At 49.6% G+C, this 15,906-nt stretch overlaps 1 protein-coding gene across 1 annotated transcript in view; it reads left to right on the top strand.

Moving 5' to 3' along the window:
- The first annotated feature begins 392 nt into the window (after positions 1–392).
- LOC121499000 (maestro heat-like repeat family member 5) overlaps positions 393–15,906 on the top strand; it is a 75,541-nt gene continuing 60,027 nt past the window's right edge. The window contains 4 exon segments of the mRNA XM_041769440.1: positions 393–541; positions 12,576–12,757; positions 13,992–14,137; positions 15,070–15,198. Coding sequence (XP_041625374.1) covers positions 393–541; positions 12,576–12,757; positions 13,992–14,137; positions 15,070–15,198 — 606 coding nt within the window.

Consider the following 15,906-nt stretch of genomic DNA (forward strand, 5'->3'; position numbering starts at 1 on the left):
ATGGGCTGGTTATCCGTTGCTGGGTAACAAATGACCCTGAGACCCAGTGGCTTCAAACCACACACATTTACTACCTCACAGTTTCTTAGGTCAGGAATCCAGGCTTGGGGCAGCTGGGCCTGGGGGTCTCAGGGTCCCTCGGAAGCCAGAGACAGAGGGGCCGAGCCCGAGGTCACATGCGGAACGCAGATACACGCGGGGACTGTGCCCAGAACAGGGCCCAGGTCCACAGCACCGGCCCTGGGAAGCCCACGGGCACTGGGACCATTGTGACCTCAGGGGTGAGGTCAAGGCTGGCCAGGGTGGGGGAGGGGGACACCCGGAGATAGGGCTGCCCCACCCAGGACAGAGCTCGCGCCTGGGGCCTGTGGGTTCTCCAAAGGCACCCCAACATGGACGGGCAGCATTCGGAAAAGTCGCAGAGCGACACCACGGCTGATAGGACGTCATCAGCCATGTCCCAGAACCCCAGGGCAGCCCAGCGCCAGGCTGGGACACGTGGGAACCCAGAAGGGGACGCCCCATGCCCTGCTTCCCACAGGTACCCTGGCTTCCCCGTCTTTCAGGAGAGCACCTCCCTGCAGGGCAGCGAGGGGCACCCCCGGGGCGCATCTGGGGGCTGAGCCCAGGCCCTGAGCCGAGGAAGGAGGAGTCCCTGGGGTTGAGCCCCACGTGGCAGCCCTTCGCTTGGTGGAGAGGAGGCTGGGAGGGACGGCGTTGCATTCAATACCGATGCTGGTGCGGACAGCGGGGGGCGGGGGGTGGCCGCGTGTCACTGGCCCTGTCCACACTGCAGGCGTGAAGGAGGGGTCGGGGACAGCTGGGCTGACACGGTCCCCCTGCTTCCCTGAGCCTCAGCCTCCTCTGTGGAACGGACAATAGTGCAAAGACGGGCGCATCCTGAGGAAGGTGCCCCTGGGCCGTCGGGCAGCTCCACCTGCCTGGGCCCCGGGGAGGCCGGTCGGGGGGCAGGTCAGAGGCCGGCGGGCGCCTTCCCCTGCCAGCTCAGAGCCCCCACCCAGGGCGCCCTCCGTGGGCCCCGGGGCGGGCCCGGCTCTCCCGACTATCCCCGGCGGGTTCCGGAGCAGGATTCCCATGAGGGGCGCCCATCGTGGCGGGCTGTTCCAGAAGGAGCAGCTTCGTACCTGCTTTGAACTCGGTTATTTTGATCTGCGCGCAGTTGCCTCCATGTGTGTGTTGTCAGGCCCGTCTCCTCCTTTGCCACATCTTGGATCATCACTTCTAAGGCGAGAAAACGCTCCCCTCTGCAGCTGTTTGCCTGACTATGCTTCTGTCGTTTTTCTGTATTTAAAAATATATTCAGTTTTGGTCGTCACAGGGCTAGGATGCCATTTTAGGGCAGGATACGGGGCCAAGTGCTTGCGGGTGACACTGAGCAGCCCGAGGTCCCCCCTGCGTGCGGAGGGGAGCCGGGCCCCAACCCGTGGCAGCAGCCAGCCTCCGTCGGAAAGGCCGCGCTTCCTGGGAGCGGCAGGGAAGTGGCTGGTTTGTGCGAGGCAGTAGGAAGGTTCAAGTGTGCCCTGAGCCCCGCCGGCCACCATCCCGCAGAGGCCGTGTGTCCTGGGACGGGTCACTGGGCCTGTCTGGGTCTCCGCACCGCGTGGGGTGGGTGTGCGAGTGTGCGAGGACCTCATGGAGTGAGATGAGGTGGGGCCAGAGGGTGGGAGGTGAGGGGACGAGAGGGGCGCCCATCGCTCTCCGGCAGGACGCTCTATGCAGCCGGGGCGAGGGCCCCCCTCCCTGAAGGCCTCCGTCCACACAGCGCTCATCCTCCTCCCACCCAGCGCCCCCACACCGGGCACCCCACTGGCTGGGGCTCCCCGCCCAGGCTCGTCTAGCACGGCCCCACAGCTTGTGCAAACCCTGTCCCTGCTCAGCTTCTCCATCTCACAGGGTCTGCCCATCGCCTCCGCCTAGAACGCGAGCACGACGAGGAAGGGTGTTCTGTGTGTTTGGTTCAGACGGCCCCCAGGGCCCGGAGCAGTGCCTGGCACACAGAAGCATTTAATAAGTGCTCACCGAGGGGATGACGGCAGGAAGGGCTCCGCAGCCACCCCCGGCCAAGGCCCAGCCCGTCTCTGCCCCGACACCCTATAAACGCCGTCATCCCCATCATCCCAACGTGCCCTGGACCCTGCGGGCCTGCTGAGGCCGGGCTGGCCAAGTGGGGAAATGCGACATCCCTGGCAACCCCGGGAGGGTCCCCTGCTTGGCCACCCGGTCACGGGCTCCCACAGAGGCAGATGGCGGGGAGGGTCCTCGGCTTGGGCATGGCTATGGGATGGAGTGAGTGTGAACGCCATCTGGGAAGGGAGCTGGAGGAAGCAGGACTGCCAGCAACAGCTCAGGAGGACGGGAGGACGGGAGGACGGGAGGAGGAGGGTCTCACTGCCTGAGGAAGGCCCCCCCACTCCGTGCCTCAGACTCGCCCGCGCACGCGTTCCTTCTGCAGACCCTCGCTGACAGCTGCCCCGGGATGTGTTGGGGACCCAGCGACAGACGGCACATCCCCAGGGACACGTGGGGAGGAAAAGGTCCAGAGGGTGGGTCAGCAGTGACACCAGGGTGCAGGGGAGCCACTCAGCCAGGGAGTCCAGGGGAGGCACCCCCAGCCCCGGGCACTCCTGCCAAGTCCAGGAGGCTGAAGGGTGGGCGTCTGTGCACTGCCCTGAAGGGACAGGGCGAGAGGAAGAGAAAGGACCCGTGCTCTGGGCGCGGGCCCTCAGGGCAAAGGCCGACCAGTCAAGGGGGACGGGCCTGGGCAGCTGCAGCCTGGCGAGGGGGCTGCGGGGGGAGAGCTGGCGGCTGCCACAGGGATCGGGATGGGCGGACTGTTGCTTTGATACATCCCTCTACCAATCATCCCACAAATGTTTGCTGAGCGCCTGCTGGGTGTGCCAGGCTCCGTCGTAGGCCCGAGACAAGACCTAGAGACCCCGCCCGGGGGGCTACCTCCCAGGGGGGCAGACAGCCAATCAGCAGTAGATGCAATAAAGTAAGTTGTAAAATGTTACAAGGTTAAGAGTGATGTGGGAAAAACGGAGAGGGGCAGGGGGTGGAGAGGCAGGGCGAGGGGCAGGCTGCAATCTTAATAAGTTCGTCTAGGAGGTAATAAGGAGCCAAGACTGGAAGGAGGTGAGAAACTGAGCCAAGGAGCTATCTGGAGGAAGGACGTCGCCCAGACTCAAGGGCCCGCCAGCACAAAGGTCCTGAGGCAGAAACGCGCCTGGTGGTTGGAGGTGGGGGGCAGCAGGAGCTCACGGGGGCCGGGATGGCGTCAGCAAGAGAAGGCAGGAGGAAGTGAGGCCAGAGAGGGGGTGAAATCACCCCTGTTCCTAGAGATGCTGCTTTCTTCTCCGTGACGGTATAATTTACGCGCAGTAAGAGTCACGTGCGTAGTGGACGGCCGTGCAGAGCCTGGACAACGTCACACAGCCGTGAACCTGCCACCACACGCAAAGATCTGAAACAGGTCTAGCTCCCCGGGGTCCCCCTTGCCCCTTGCAGCCAGCCCTCCCCACCAGCTCCCTGTCCCCAGGAAGGGAACCGCTCACCGGTTTCCTGTCGCATGTGACCTTCTTCAGAGAGAGTCAGAAAGATGGGGCGACACGGCGAGGGGCTTTCAGGGCCTGGTTTCGCTCACGTGGCGCGTGATGCATTTCCGGACCATCGCCGCCGTCCTGTTTCTCAGCGATTCATTTCTTTTTTTCGTTGCTGGTCGGGTCAGTACTTCCGTGGGTATAATACACAGTTGACGCAGGTGCCAGAGGACACGTGCGTGGGGCTGTCCCACGCACAGAGCCGTTCACAAACGCTCGCGTACAGATTTTGTGTGAACGTGGGTTGTTAGGTCGCCTGAGCGCACATCGAGGAGTGGAGCGGCAGCGTGGGGTCGTGAGCGTATGTGTGACCTCCCGAGAAAGTGCCGCACCACTTCCCACATCCTCACCAGCCCTGCGAGAGGCCCGATTACCCACCCGCGCGTAGTATTTCCAGGTTTTTCTTCATTTTTAGCCATCCTAGGAGATGTGTGGTCTTATCCCACTTTGGTTTTGACTTGTCTCCCTCATGAGCAATGACAGGGAGCGCTGGTTAGGTGCTTATTTGCCATCAGATTATCTCCTTGGGTGGAACGTCTGCTCAAATCTTTTGTATTTCGTTAGATTGTTTGTGCTTGTGTTTGAGTTTTTGTTTGGTTTCGTGAGTTCTTTATACATCCCGGATACAGATCTACATGGGATATGGGACTTGCAAGTATTTCCTCCAAGTCCACAGTTTATCGTTTCATTTTTTTTTCTAGACATCTTTCAAGAAGCAGAAATTCTTGGGTGGGGGGATGGGGTAACCAGGTGACGGGCATTAAGGAGTGCGCATGCCTCTGCGATGAGATGAGCACTGGGTGTTATACTTTATGTTGGCAAAATGAATCTAAATTAAAATTTTTTTTCAAAAAGAAGCAGGAGTTCTTAATTTTGATGAGATCCAATTTAACGTTTTTTTCCTATGGATTATGTTTTTTCGTGTCACATCTAAGAAATCTTTATCTAACCCAAGATCACAAAGATTTTCTCCTGCATTTCCTTCTAGAAATTTAGAACTCTAGGTTTTACTTTTAGGTCTGTGATCCATCTTGAGTTAATTTTTGTATAGAGTGTGAAGGATAAATTGAGCATTTTTGCATGTGTACCTCCAATTATTGCACACCATTTGTCGAATACATTTTCTTAGTTGAATCATCACTTTTGCACTTTTATCAAAACCCAGTTGGCCTTGGGGCCCCTGGCTGGCTCAGTCCATAGAACATGTGACTCTCGATCTCAGGGTTGTGAGTTCAAGTCCCACATTGGATGTGGAGACTACTTTTAAAAATTAAATTAAATTAAATTAATAGAGCTCTGACTTTAAAAAAAAATCAGCTGGTCTTGTACATGTGAGTCTTTTTGCATTGAATATTTAGATAAATTTTGACAAAACTGACATCATAACAATATTGTTGAACATGATATATCTTTCCACTTGTTGAAGTCTTCTTGATTACTTTCTTTTTTTTTTTTTTTTTTTGCAATTAGCAAGAGGGTTTATTGGACGTTTGCGCAAACGGGCTCTCCGCCTCCGAAGAGGAAGAGAGCCCCGATTAGCAATTACAGGTATCTTTTAAAGGCAAAAGGAAAAAAAAAAACCGCTTAAAGACAAAAGAACCTCGGGAGTTGCATAGCATTCAGGTTATTGATTTCACAGAGGGTCAACATGAACCTATTCAGGGACATTCCAATCAGGGTGTGGGGGGAAATGGTTTTCTTATTGTAAACAGAATGCTTTTAGTTGCTAAAATTTCAGGAAGACGCCTGGATGGGCTACCTCTGGATTAGGGCTGGCCCTACTTACAAGGGGGGAGGTTTCTTCATTCCCTCCTCTTGTTTGGGCTGATTTTAACCTTAAAATCTTAGGGAACATTTATTTCTTCAGTTTGGAGGGCCCGACATTGCTGAGTTAATACCAGAGCTTGGGTAATAAACAATCTTTCTCGGATGAACCGGAGCGGCCGGTTGAGGATGCAGGGGCCGAAAGTTAGCAGCAGGAGCAGGATAACTAGAGGGCCCATAATGGTAGAGATTAGGGTGGTCATCCAGGGAGACTGGTTAAACCAGCTTTCAAACCAGCCCTGCTGGGCCTCCCGGTCCCTTTGTCTTTTATTTAGCCTATCCCTGAGTTTGGCCATGGAGTCTCTGATGACTCCAGAATGGCCTGCATAGAAGCAGCATTCCTCTCCCAGGGCCGCACACAGGCCTCCCTCTTTCAGGAGTAGTAAATCCAAGCCTCTCCTGTTTTGAAGTCCTACTTCTGAAAGTGAGGTGAGGGACTGTTCTAACTTAGAAACGGACTGCTCTAGTGCCCGTAGATCCTCATCTACAGCTGCCTGGAGTTCCAAAATAACATCGTGAGCCCTGGATCAGAGCAGCTGCGCCAGTACCCACCCCAGTAGCGACCCCTAGTCCCAACATAACGGCTAGGGTTAGGGAGACAGGTTCGCGCCAAAAACGGGTGGGATGTTCATTATACTGATTTTCTAGAGTTTCAGCAGGGTGATAGAACACCCTGGGTATGATCTGCACCATGACACAGAAGTCGTTTGAGCTATTTAGAACCTTAGCTGACACACAGGGGGTGAGGCCTTTGTTGCATGCCCACCAAGTTCCCGGCTGGGGCTCCAGGTAAGAGTCAGTCCCTAAAATCGGGGCGGTAGTATTGCAGAGTTCCTGGTAACCCCGGGTGAGTATAGTTAGCCTTGACAGTGATGTAATCCCAGGAGGAGGAGGGCCTCATCCTGTGTCTCCCTAGTCTCGCACCCCCAATTTTTACAATAGAAGTATTCCCCTCCTCCACAGGTGGGATTTAGCCTGCGATCTCTGTGGTACCCGGGACAGACATAAAAGGGAAGAGTGCTGAGCATGGCCCTTCTGTCAGGCGAGCCACATCCTCCCCATGGGTCTAATCCCAGTCGCCCTGGAGGGCTTTCTCGGTTAGGGGCTCTAGAGGTGTCGAAGTATCCCTCTAGGTCCCATGGCCTAGGGGCCCCTATGGTTAGCTTGCATAGGTCAGGATATAGGTTAGGCCACCAGGTTCCCACAGGGGCGGTCTTAGTTATAGACCAGACCTCGTCACCCCCAGACGTTAGTACCTGCCAGGTTAACCTTTTGAGGGCATGAGGGTCACCTTTGGCGGAGGTAAAGAGCGCTAGGAGAGGTAGGAATATAACAACTGTCATTGAACAATTTTTTGAAAGTCTTATCTTGAGCGGGTTTTGGGTGCAGTGGAGCTTCCATTGGAGTGGCTCGCCCGGTCCGTCCTGGCTGGCGTCAGCGGTGCTCGTTGATGGGGCGCGCTTGACGTGTGAGGCGTGGACCCAAGCAGCAATGCCGTCTACCTTTAAGGCGGTTGGGGTGGTCAGTAGTACAGTGTATGGGCCCTTCCAGCGGGGCTCAAGCGTCCTGGACTGATGTCTCCTGACATAGACGGAGTCACCGATCTGGAACAGGTTGTGTCTCCGGGGCGGTAGACAGCCCCGCAAGGGGTTTCCAGATCTGGCGCTGGATAATCTGGAGCGCCTTTAGCCTGTCCTTTGCCAAATTGGTGGGGCGTAGCCCTGCCCCTCTGAGACCCGCTAGGAGTACCTGGCGATAGAGACGGAGCCGCTCCCTACCAGCAGCAGTGTCGTAGTCCCAGGTCGGGCGAACCAAGGGGAAAACGTCCTCAATTTCATTAGGCAGCTGGGTCGGCCTCCCATCCGCCCCGGGGACGTTTTTCTGTAGACGCGCTATCTCTCCTCCGTGGTGAGGAGAGTCTGCAGGAGCTGATCAGGGTGCCCATGGGGTCCTGGCTGAGAGACCGGGGCCTTCACCTCCTACCGGTCTTAGGATTGAGCCTGGGGTGTCTCGGATCCCGGACGAGCCCCCAAATGTTGGACCCTGGCTCACGGGTGCCAACGTGTCCCGGTGGACGCCCCAGAGACTCAGACCCCAGACAGGCAGATGCAATTAGCAAGAGGGTTTATTGGACGTTTGCGCAAACGGGCTCTCCGCCTCCGAAGAGGAAGAGAGCCTTCTTGATTACTTTCATTGCTAATTTTATATTTTACAGTTCACAGACCTTGCAATTATTTGCTAGATGTGTACCTAAATATCTCGTGATCTTTAATGCTACTGTATATGGCACCATTTTAATTTCGATTCCCAGTTGCTCAGGGCTAGTACAGAGAAACATGACTGATTATCGTATCCTGACTTTATTTTCGCAAATTTGCTGGACTCACTGTTCAGTTCTAGTAGCTTATTTGTAGGTTCTTTGGAATTTTTTAACTAGGTGATAACATCCTCTCTAAGTTAAGATAGCTTATTTCTTCCTTTCCAGTCTGCACACTTTTTTTTTAAGATTTTTTATTTATTTATTCATGAGAGACACAGAGAGAGATCGGGGGGTAGAGACACAGGCAGAGGGAGAAGCAGGCTCCATGCAGGGAGCCCGATGCGGGACTCGATCCCGGGTCTCCAGGATCAGGCCCTGGGCTGAAGGCAGCGCTAAACCGCTGAGCCACCCAGGCTGCCCCAGTCTACACACTTCTAATTTCTTTTCTTACCTGTTTGAATTGACTGAGCCCTCAGTACCAGGTTGAATAGAAGTGGTGAGAACAGACATCCATCCTTCCTTCATTCCCAATGACGTGGGGAAAAACATGGATGTCTTCACCACTAAGTATGACATTAGCTGTAGGATTTTTGTGGATGCTTCTTATCAAGTTAAGCAAGTTCTTTTCGTTCTTGTCTCTATCGTGAATAGATGTTGAATTTTGCTTTCCTTGCCTATGCTTTCTCTGCATCTACTGAGGTGATTATATGATTTTCTTCTTTCATCTTCCAATATGGGGAGTTACACTGATGTTCAAAAGTTGACCAGCCTTGCATGCCCAGGATAAGGCCCACCTAGTCATGGTAGATGTGCATGTCTATATATTTGGGATTCTTAGGTTAAGAATTTCTTCGGTCTTGGTATCAAGTACTAAGGCTCACCTCACTGAATGAGCTAGGAGGCGTTCCCTCCTCTTTAATTTTCTACACGAGTTTTATAGCATTGATACCATTTCTTCCTTAAATGCTTGGTAGAGTTTAAGAGTAAAGCCACCAAGGCCTAAAGTTTTCTTTGAGGGAAGGCCTTCAACTACAAATCCAATGTTAATCGTAGACAAAGGGCTACTCTGGTTTTTTAGTACTTCTTGATTTTAAGCTTTGGATTTTATGATTAAGGAACTCATCCATTTTATCTGGGTTGTCAGATTTATTGGTATAGAGTCGTTCATAATATGCTCTCATTATCCTTTTAATGTCTGTAAGCTGGATCTTTAATGATGTACCCATCCTCACTCTTGATATTAATAATTTGTGTCTTCTTCCTTTTTGGCCTAATAAAGCGTGATAGAGGTTTGTCAAATGCAGTCATCTCTTCAAAGAGTCAGCCTTTGGTTTTACTGATGTTTTCTATTCATTGATTTCTGCTCTCTTTTTATCATTTTCTTTCTTTGGGCTTCATACGCCCCTTTCACCCTAGTTTTTAAGTTTTTCAGACCTGTATTCTTTTCTAACGCTATAGGTTTTCATGCTATAAATTTCCCTCAAAGCACTGCTTTAGCTGCATCTCATGTATTTTTATATATTGTGTTTCCATTTTCATTCAGTTCAAAATACTTTTTAACTTTCCATTTCTTCTTGACTCATGCATTATTTAAAATTGTTATTTAGTTTCAAAATACTTGGGATTTCCCATCTATCTATCTGTGATTCATTTCTACTTTAATTATATTGTGGTCAAAGTGTATGCTTTGTTTTATCTGAATCCTTTTAAACTTACTGAGACTATTTTATGGCCCAAGAACATGATCTATCTTGGTAGATGTTCCACATCCTCTTGAAAAGAATGTGTGTTCTTCTGTTGTTAAATGGGGAGTTTTGTAAATGCCAATTAGATTCCATTTGCTAAGGGTACTGTTCAAATCTTTTATATCCTTAACGATTATCTATCTTCTTGCTCTATCAATTACTGACAGAGGGATGCTGAAATCTTCAACTATGATTCAACTATTCTTCAATTATCTCTCCTTTGAGTTCTATCTTTTTTTGTTTTGTATATTTTGAAGCTCTGTTTTTAGGTACATGAACATTTAGAATTGTAAGTCATCTTGGTAAAATGATGCCTTTATCATTATGAATTCATTCTCTTTATCCCTGGTTATATTATTAACACTCAATTATACTTTATCTGATATTAATATAGCCACTCTAATTCTCTTCAGATTATTGTTAGCATGGTATATCATTTTCATCCTTTATTTTTCATTTATTTGTGTCTCTTACATTTCCAGCATATACCTTATAGGTAGGTTATACTCGGGTCTTGATTTTTTATTCGATTTGACACTCTCTGCTATTTGATTGAGATATTTAAATCATTTACATTTAATGTGACTATTGATATAATTTGGTTTTAATCTACCACCTTGCAATTTATTTTCACTTTGTTTCTTCTTCTGTTTGCTTCTCTTTTCCTCTATATCTTTTGTTGGCCTATTAGCTATATATATTTTAGTTTACTCTTTGTTTGATTTTTTAGTGATTGTTTTAGGACTTATAGTTTACAAGTTTACCATATCTCAGTCTATGTTCAAATGATGTTATGCTATTTTACTTACAGTGTAAGAATCTTACAACATCTTATTTCCATTTCCCTCTGCTGGCCTTTATGGTACTGTTGACATATATTTTACTTCTACATTTGTTTAGGCCCTACAAAGCATTGTTATTTTTACTTTAAACTTGAACAATCAGGAGAAATATTTTACATTCGCCTACATATTTACCATTTCCACTGTTCTTTATTCTTTTGTGTAAGAAAAGAATTTCCATATTTCCATCTGGTATTATTTTCCTTCTCTGACAGACTTCCACAAACATTTCTTATGGTGCAGATCTGCTGATTATAAATTCTTTCAGGTTTAGTGCATATGATAAAGGCTTGGTTTTACTGTCAATCTTTTACATTTTTTTCTCTGTGTGTAGAATTCTAGCTTGCCAGGTATTTTTTTTTCCTCTTAGTGCTTTAAAATGTTGCTCCATTTCTCCTGGCTTGCATTATTTCTGACTAGAACTATACTCTTGTTCTTGTCTTAAACTTTTGTCTATAATGCACCTTTTTCCTCTGGCTTTCTTTCTTAAGATTTTCTCTAAGCATTGGCTTTAGGCAATTTTATTTCAAGATCATTTTGTGTAGTTTTCTTTACGTTTCTTTCACTTGAGGTTCATTGAGTTTCTTGGATTTGTGGGATTTTTAGTTTTTATTAATTTAGAAACCTCAGATATTATTTCTTCAAATATTATATTCTGTCTCCCTTTCTCCCCCCATGAGGATTCACATTACACACACACACTATGCCCTTTGAGATTGTTCTACAATTCACTGCTGCTCTGTTCCATTTTTCCAGCCTTTTTTTCTATTTGTGTTCCATTTTTCGATAGTTCCTGCTGTAGTGTCTTCAAGTTCACTGATCTTTGCTTCTACTGTGTCTAATCTGCCCTTAAACTCATCCAGTGTATTAATCTCAAACGTTGTATTCTTCATCTTGTTTTTTTTCCATGTCTCTCCTTACCAAGCTTATGTTTTAATCCATCATGCTGAACATGTTGAATATTGTTACAATAACATTTAATGTCCTTGTCTACTAATTCTATCATTTGTGTCATTTCTGTGTCGCTTTTGATCAATTACTTTTTTTTCTCCTACTTAGGGGTCATATTTTCTTGCTGCCATGTGTGCCTGGTAATTTTTCATTTGATGTGAGCAAGACAACAAACCATGAACAAATTCAATAGGTACATTATGTGGTATATCAGAAGGTGGTTCATCTCTTAACATTTATCCATTAATTTATTCTACCACGTAAGAAATGTATGTCAGATCATGTCACTCAGAACCCTCTATGGTTCCTCACTGCACCCAGGAAAAACCCAAAGTCCTGAAGATGATGAAAACAACACCAGGGCTTCCCTCCAAGATGGAACAACAAGGACTAGATTCCCCCTCCTGCCTTAAATGACTCAAAAATTGAGAAAAAATATACAAACCCACTAATATCAAACATTAGACATCCTTATGTCCTTAGTTATATCCCTTAGTTATATCCTTAGCAGCTAGAAAGGACACACCATGACTGTGGTCAGTACTTGGGAACCAGGAACTGAGAGTGAACAAGAAATGAGGTCCCAGAGTGTAGAGTAGAACCCAATCCTGCCAGGAAGATCCAAGAAGTTGTCACCACTCCCTAAATGAAGAATGCCTCTTTTTTGGACCACTTTGGCAATGGGCACAGTCTGAGGGATTCCTATCCCCATATTTGCAGAAGAAGAAGAGGGGAAGCAGAAGTAGGAAGGAACCAGCTTCAAGGAGCAGATGTCCTTCCTTGTCCCTGCCACATGGTTCTTCTCAGTGTCTCCATCACACACATGTAATTGTTCTCAAGGACCAGGCTGGTGGACCGTGGGGCACAGATGGAGTTGTGGTCCAGTGGATCCATTTTCATGGCTCCTGCTCCCACAATTCTTGGATCTCCCTCAAAGGCTCCTCAGTGACATCTGAGTAGCCAGGGCAGTCTCATGTGTGGCCCTGAAAAGACAGGCTCCTCCAGGTCAGTGCAAGAGCTAGAGCTGGGGATGCCATACCTGGAGCCCTCCTGGTCCTGCCGGCCACATCTATGCCACCAGCCCTTGCTGGGAAGCCAGGCCTCTCCAGGCCCGCAGCAATGCTGCCTGCTTAATGGCATCCCCTCCAGACTCCTTCTTTACTCTCCCCCCTTGGAATTCAGGCAGACTATTAAATAGAAGGACAGACACACAGAAGCATGTTACCAAGCCTGATCCTGACCAACATGGCACTCAGTGTCTACTGGACTTGCATTCATGAATGCACACAAAGCTGCCCAGATATGTACACCCTGGACTTCTTTTCCATTTCAGAATCTCCTCCCCTATCTCCAGATCCATGAAGGACCTGTCTTGTATGAAGGTACCTCAGGACCCTGCTCACAGGGACAGACAGGCACACCCCACCACCATTCTTCTCTGCAAGTCACGGAGCAGCCAGGCTGCTCTGATGCCCAAGGAGCACAAGATGTTCATGGAGGAAGCCTACAATGCAGGTGATCACCAGCCCTGGGACTCTGTCAAGGTAGAGATGGGGTGGTCAACAACAGACTCCATCAGGTCCCTCCACTCAAAAAAGTCCTGGGGATGAGGGCCAGAGGGAATCCACCACACACACACCCACCCCGAGACCTTATAGATGTCGAGGACCTTGTGGACATAATGAGGCTTTCAGCAATAAGCACTATACAACCTCTTTGGCCTCTTCATGCCTCCTGAGGCACCATCCAAATCCCAAAAATTCCCTTCCTCACACCTCATCTTTCACTTTCTTACCACACCTCTTCACACCTGAGGACCTCAGCCTAGGCCTGACCCTCTCATAGGAATGCTGTTCCCCTCATTCAAAGGATGACTTGCCTTCATCCTTCTAGGCAAAGTTAAATTGCCACCTCCTCTGAGTAGCCAGTCCTGAATGGCCATCTTTGTTGGGATGTATTGCCCTTCCCCTCTCTGTGTGCCCAGGGCCTTCTATACAACTACAGAACCAAATCCACTGATATTGGGTAGGGCTCCCATGGCTGAAGGCTCCCTCAGAACTGAGCTGGGTCCTGACTCCTCTTTGAGGCCTCATTCACAGTGCTATGACCACAGAGAAGGAACATAATTGAATGTTGAATGACTAAATGGAGGGTGAATAGGTGAAGGAATGGATAGATGGAGGGACAGAGGGATGGATGGATAATTTGAGTGGATAAGTGATGGATGGATGGATAGATGGATAAATTTATGAATGGGTGGGTGGATGGACAGGTGGGTAGATAAATTTATGAGCAGATGATGGACAGCTAGATGCATTTATTACTGCATGGATTGGTGCGTGAGTGTAAGGATGGACAGAGAAGGGAATGAATAGATGAAATGATGTACAAGCAGACATATGGATGAATGTGTGGGTGGATGGACAAATGGATCAATGGATAGGTAGATTGGATAAATGGAGGCATGAAAAAGTGGTAAAATCAACAAATGGATAGAAATATACATGGGTATATAAGGGTGTGAAACCTGCATGCATTCCTGCTTCCTACCCTATCTCGAACTCCAGGAGGACTGTTTGGATAGTTAGGTGGCCCAGGAATTCCCACTGTGTATGGTTCTCTAGTCCTCATTTTCAGATCACTATTTCCCATTCCTTGGCCCTACCCCCTCCCTGCTCACCTGTCCCTGCTGGCACAATATAACCTTCCCACAGCACTTCCACCCCACACCTTTTTCCATCTCCTTTAGCCATTTGCTTCAAGATGCTCCGTGACCTGAATGAGTCAGATCCCCTCCATCTGAAGTACATCATCAAGAAGATCAAAGGCATGGCTTACAGAGCCCCCAACCTGGTGCTGGAAACCATCCATGACTACTTGGTAGACAATCCAGAGGTGGGAGCTGCTTGGGCCATTGGAGGGTCTACATGGGGAGTAGTGGGGAGGGCCAGGCCTCAAGGCTGGTTCAAATCTTGGCTCTTTGGTGCTGCTAAATGATTTGAGGCAAGTCTATCTCCTCATATGTCCAATGAGCTAAATGGGGAGGAAGGAAGGTGGGCCATCCTCAGAATAGTCTCATGATATAGATGTTATGATCCCCATAGATAAGAAAACAGACTTAGAAAAAGAAAGTGATCTGCCTAAAGTCACAGAGTGATTAAGTGGCAGAGAGGGATGGATGGATGGATGGTTAGATGGATAGGTGGATGGGTGGATGGATGGATGGATGGATGGGGATGGGTGGATGGATGGATGGATGGATGGATGGGGATGGGTGGATGGATGGATGGATGGATGGATGGGGGTGGATGGTTGAATAGATGGATAGATGGTTGGATGGTGGATGGGTGGGTGGGTGGATGGGTGGATGGGTGGATAGATGGATAGGTTGGTAGATGGATGGATAATTAGGGGGAAGATATGATTAAGTTTTAATGAATGGGTGAATAAATGAATGAACTGACTATAGAGGCAAAATGTTTTTAAAATCCCATAACAGGGGATCCCTGGGTGGCGCAGCGGTTTGGCACCTGCCTTTGGCCCAGGGCGCAATCCTGGAGACCCGGGATCAAATCCCACGTCGGGCTCCCGGTGCATGGAGCCTGCTTCTCCCTCTGCCTATGTCTCTGCCTCTCTCTCTCTCTCTCTCTCTGTATGACTATCATAAATAAATAATAAAAAAAATAGGACAAATGGCCAAGTGCATCCACTGGGGCCCTCCCCCTCTGGCCTCCTTGGCCTCCTCAGCCTCCCCACACTGGCAGCCAACTCCCCGTGTGACCAGACCCAGTCTGTCCCTGAGCCTCTGCCCACTTTGCCACCCACAGATCTCCTCCCGGCACAAGTTCCGGCTGTTCCACGTCCTGGAGGCAGTCATTGAAGCCAGCAACTCCCTGGAGGAGGCCTGGGAGAAATCATTCATGCAGCTGGCCCTGGAGAACATGACCAAGTCCACGGTATGCCTCCCATCCCAGAAAATAGGCCACTTCTGGGAATACAGGCTGCTGCCCCCAGCATCCAGATAATGCTGGGGGTGGTCAGCCCTGTGGTTGACCAAGTGATTTCTGTCCGTTTCATTTTCTTACCACCAGCCCTTTCAGAGGGACAACCTCATGCACCCATTTTACAGTTGAGAAAGGTGAGATTCGGAAAGCTCATGGCTTGTCTGGGTCTACTGGCCCCGAAAGTAGAAGAGCCAAATGTCAGCTGGAGCATAAAGCCGTCTCCCAGAGGTCCCAGCCCTGAGATGGGCCCTGGGTGCCCCCACCACCACCTGTCCTACCGTGGATGCTTCCCACACTCAGGCTCTGGAAGCCCTCCTGCAAGTCCCACCCATTCTTCAGGCTTAACTCAACTTCCACTGCCACCTCCTGGTCTCGCCTGCTGGAGACTTCGGTTTGGTCCCGAATCGCACCAGCCCTACCTGCCCCAGGCCTGGCCATGGCCTCGGCTGACTTCAGCTCCAGGGACTTGGGGGCTGGTGGCTCTTCCTTAGACCAGCCCAGGACTGCCCCAAAGTGGACGTGACTCGTCACTGAGGCCCACCACCACAGGCCCGAGCCTTGGCACCCCACAAAGCGGGAGCAGGTCTTTATGACCCTTGTTTACAGATGGAGGCTCGGCGGTCTAGGAGACTTGCCTGCAGCAGTTACCTGGCCGGTAAA

The sequence above is a fragment of the Vulpes lagopus genome, chromosome 9 (assembly GCF_018345385.1).
Source record: "Vulpes lagopus strain Blue_001 chromosome 9, ASM1834538v1, whole genome shotgun sequence".
NCBI classification, from domain to species: Eukaryota; Metazoa; Chordata; class Mammalia; order Carnivora; family Canidae; genus Vulpes; species Vulpes lagopus.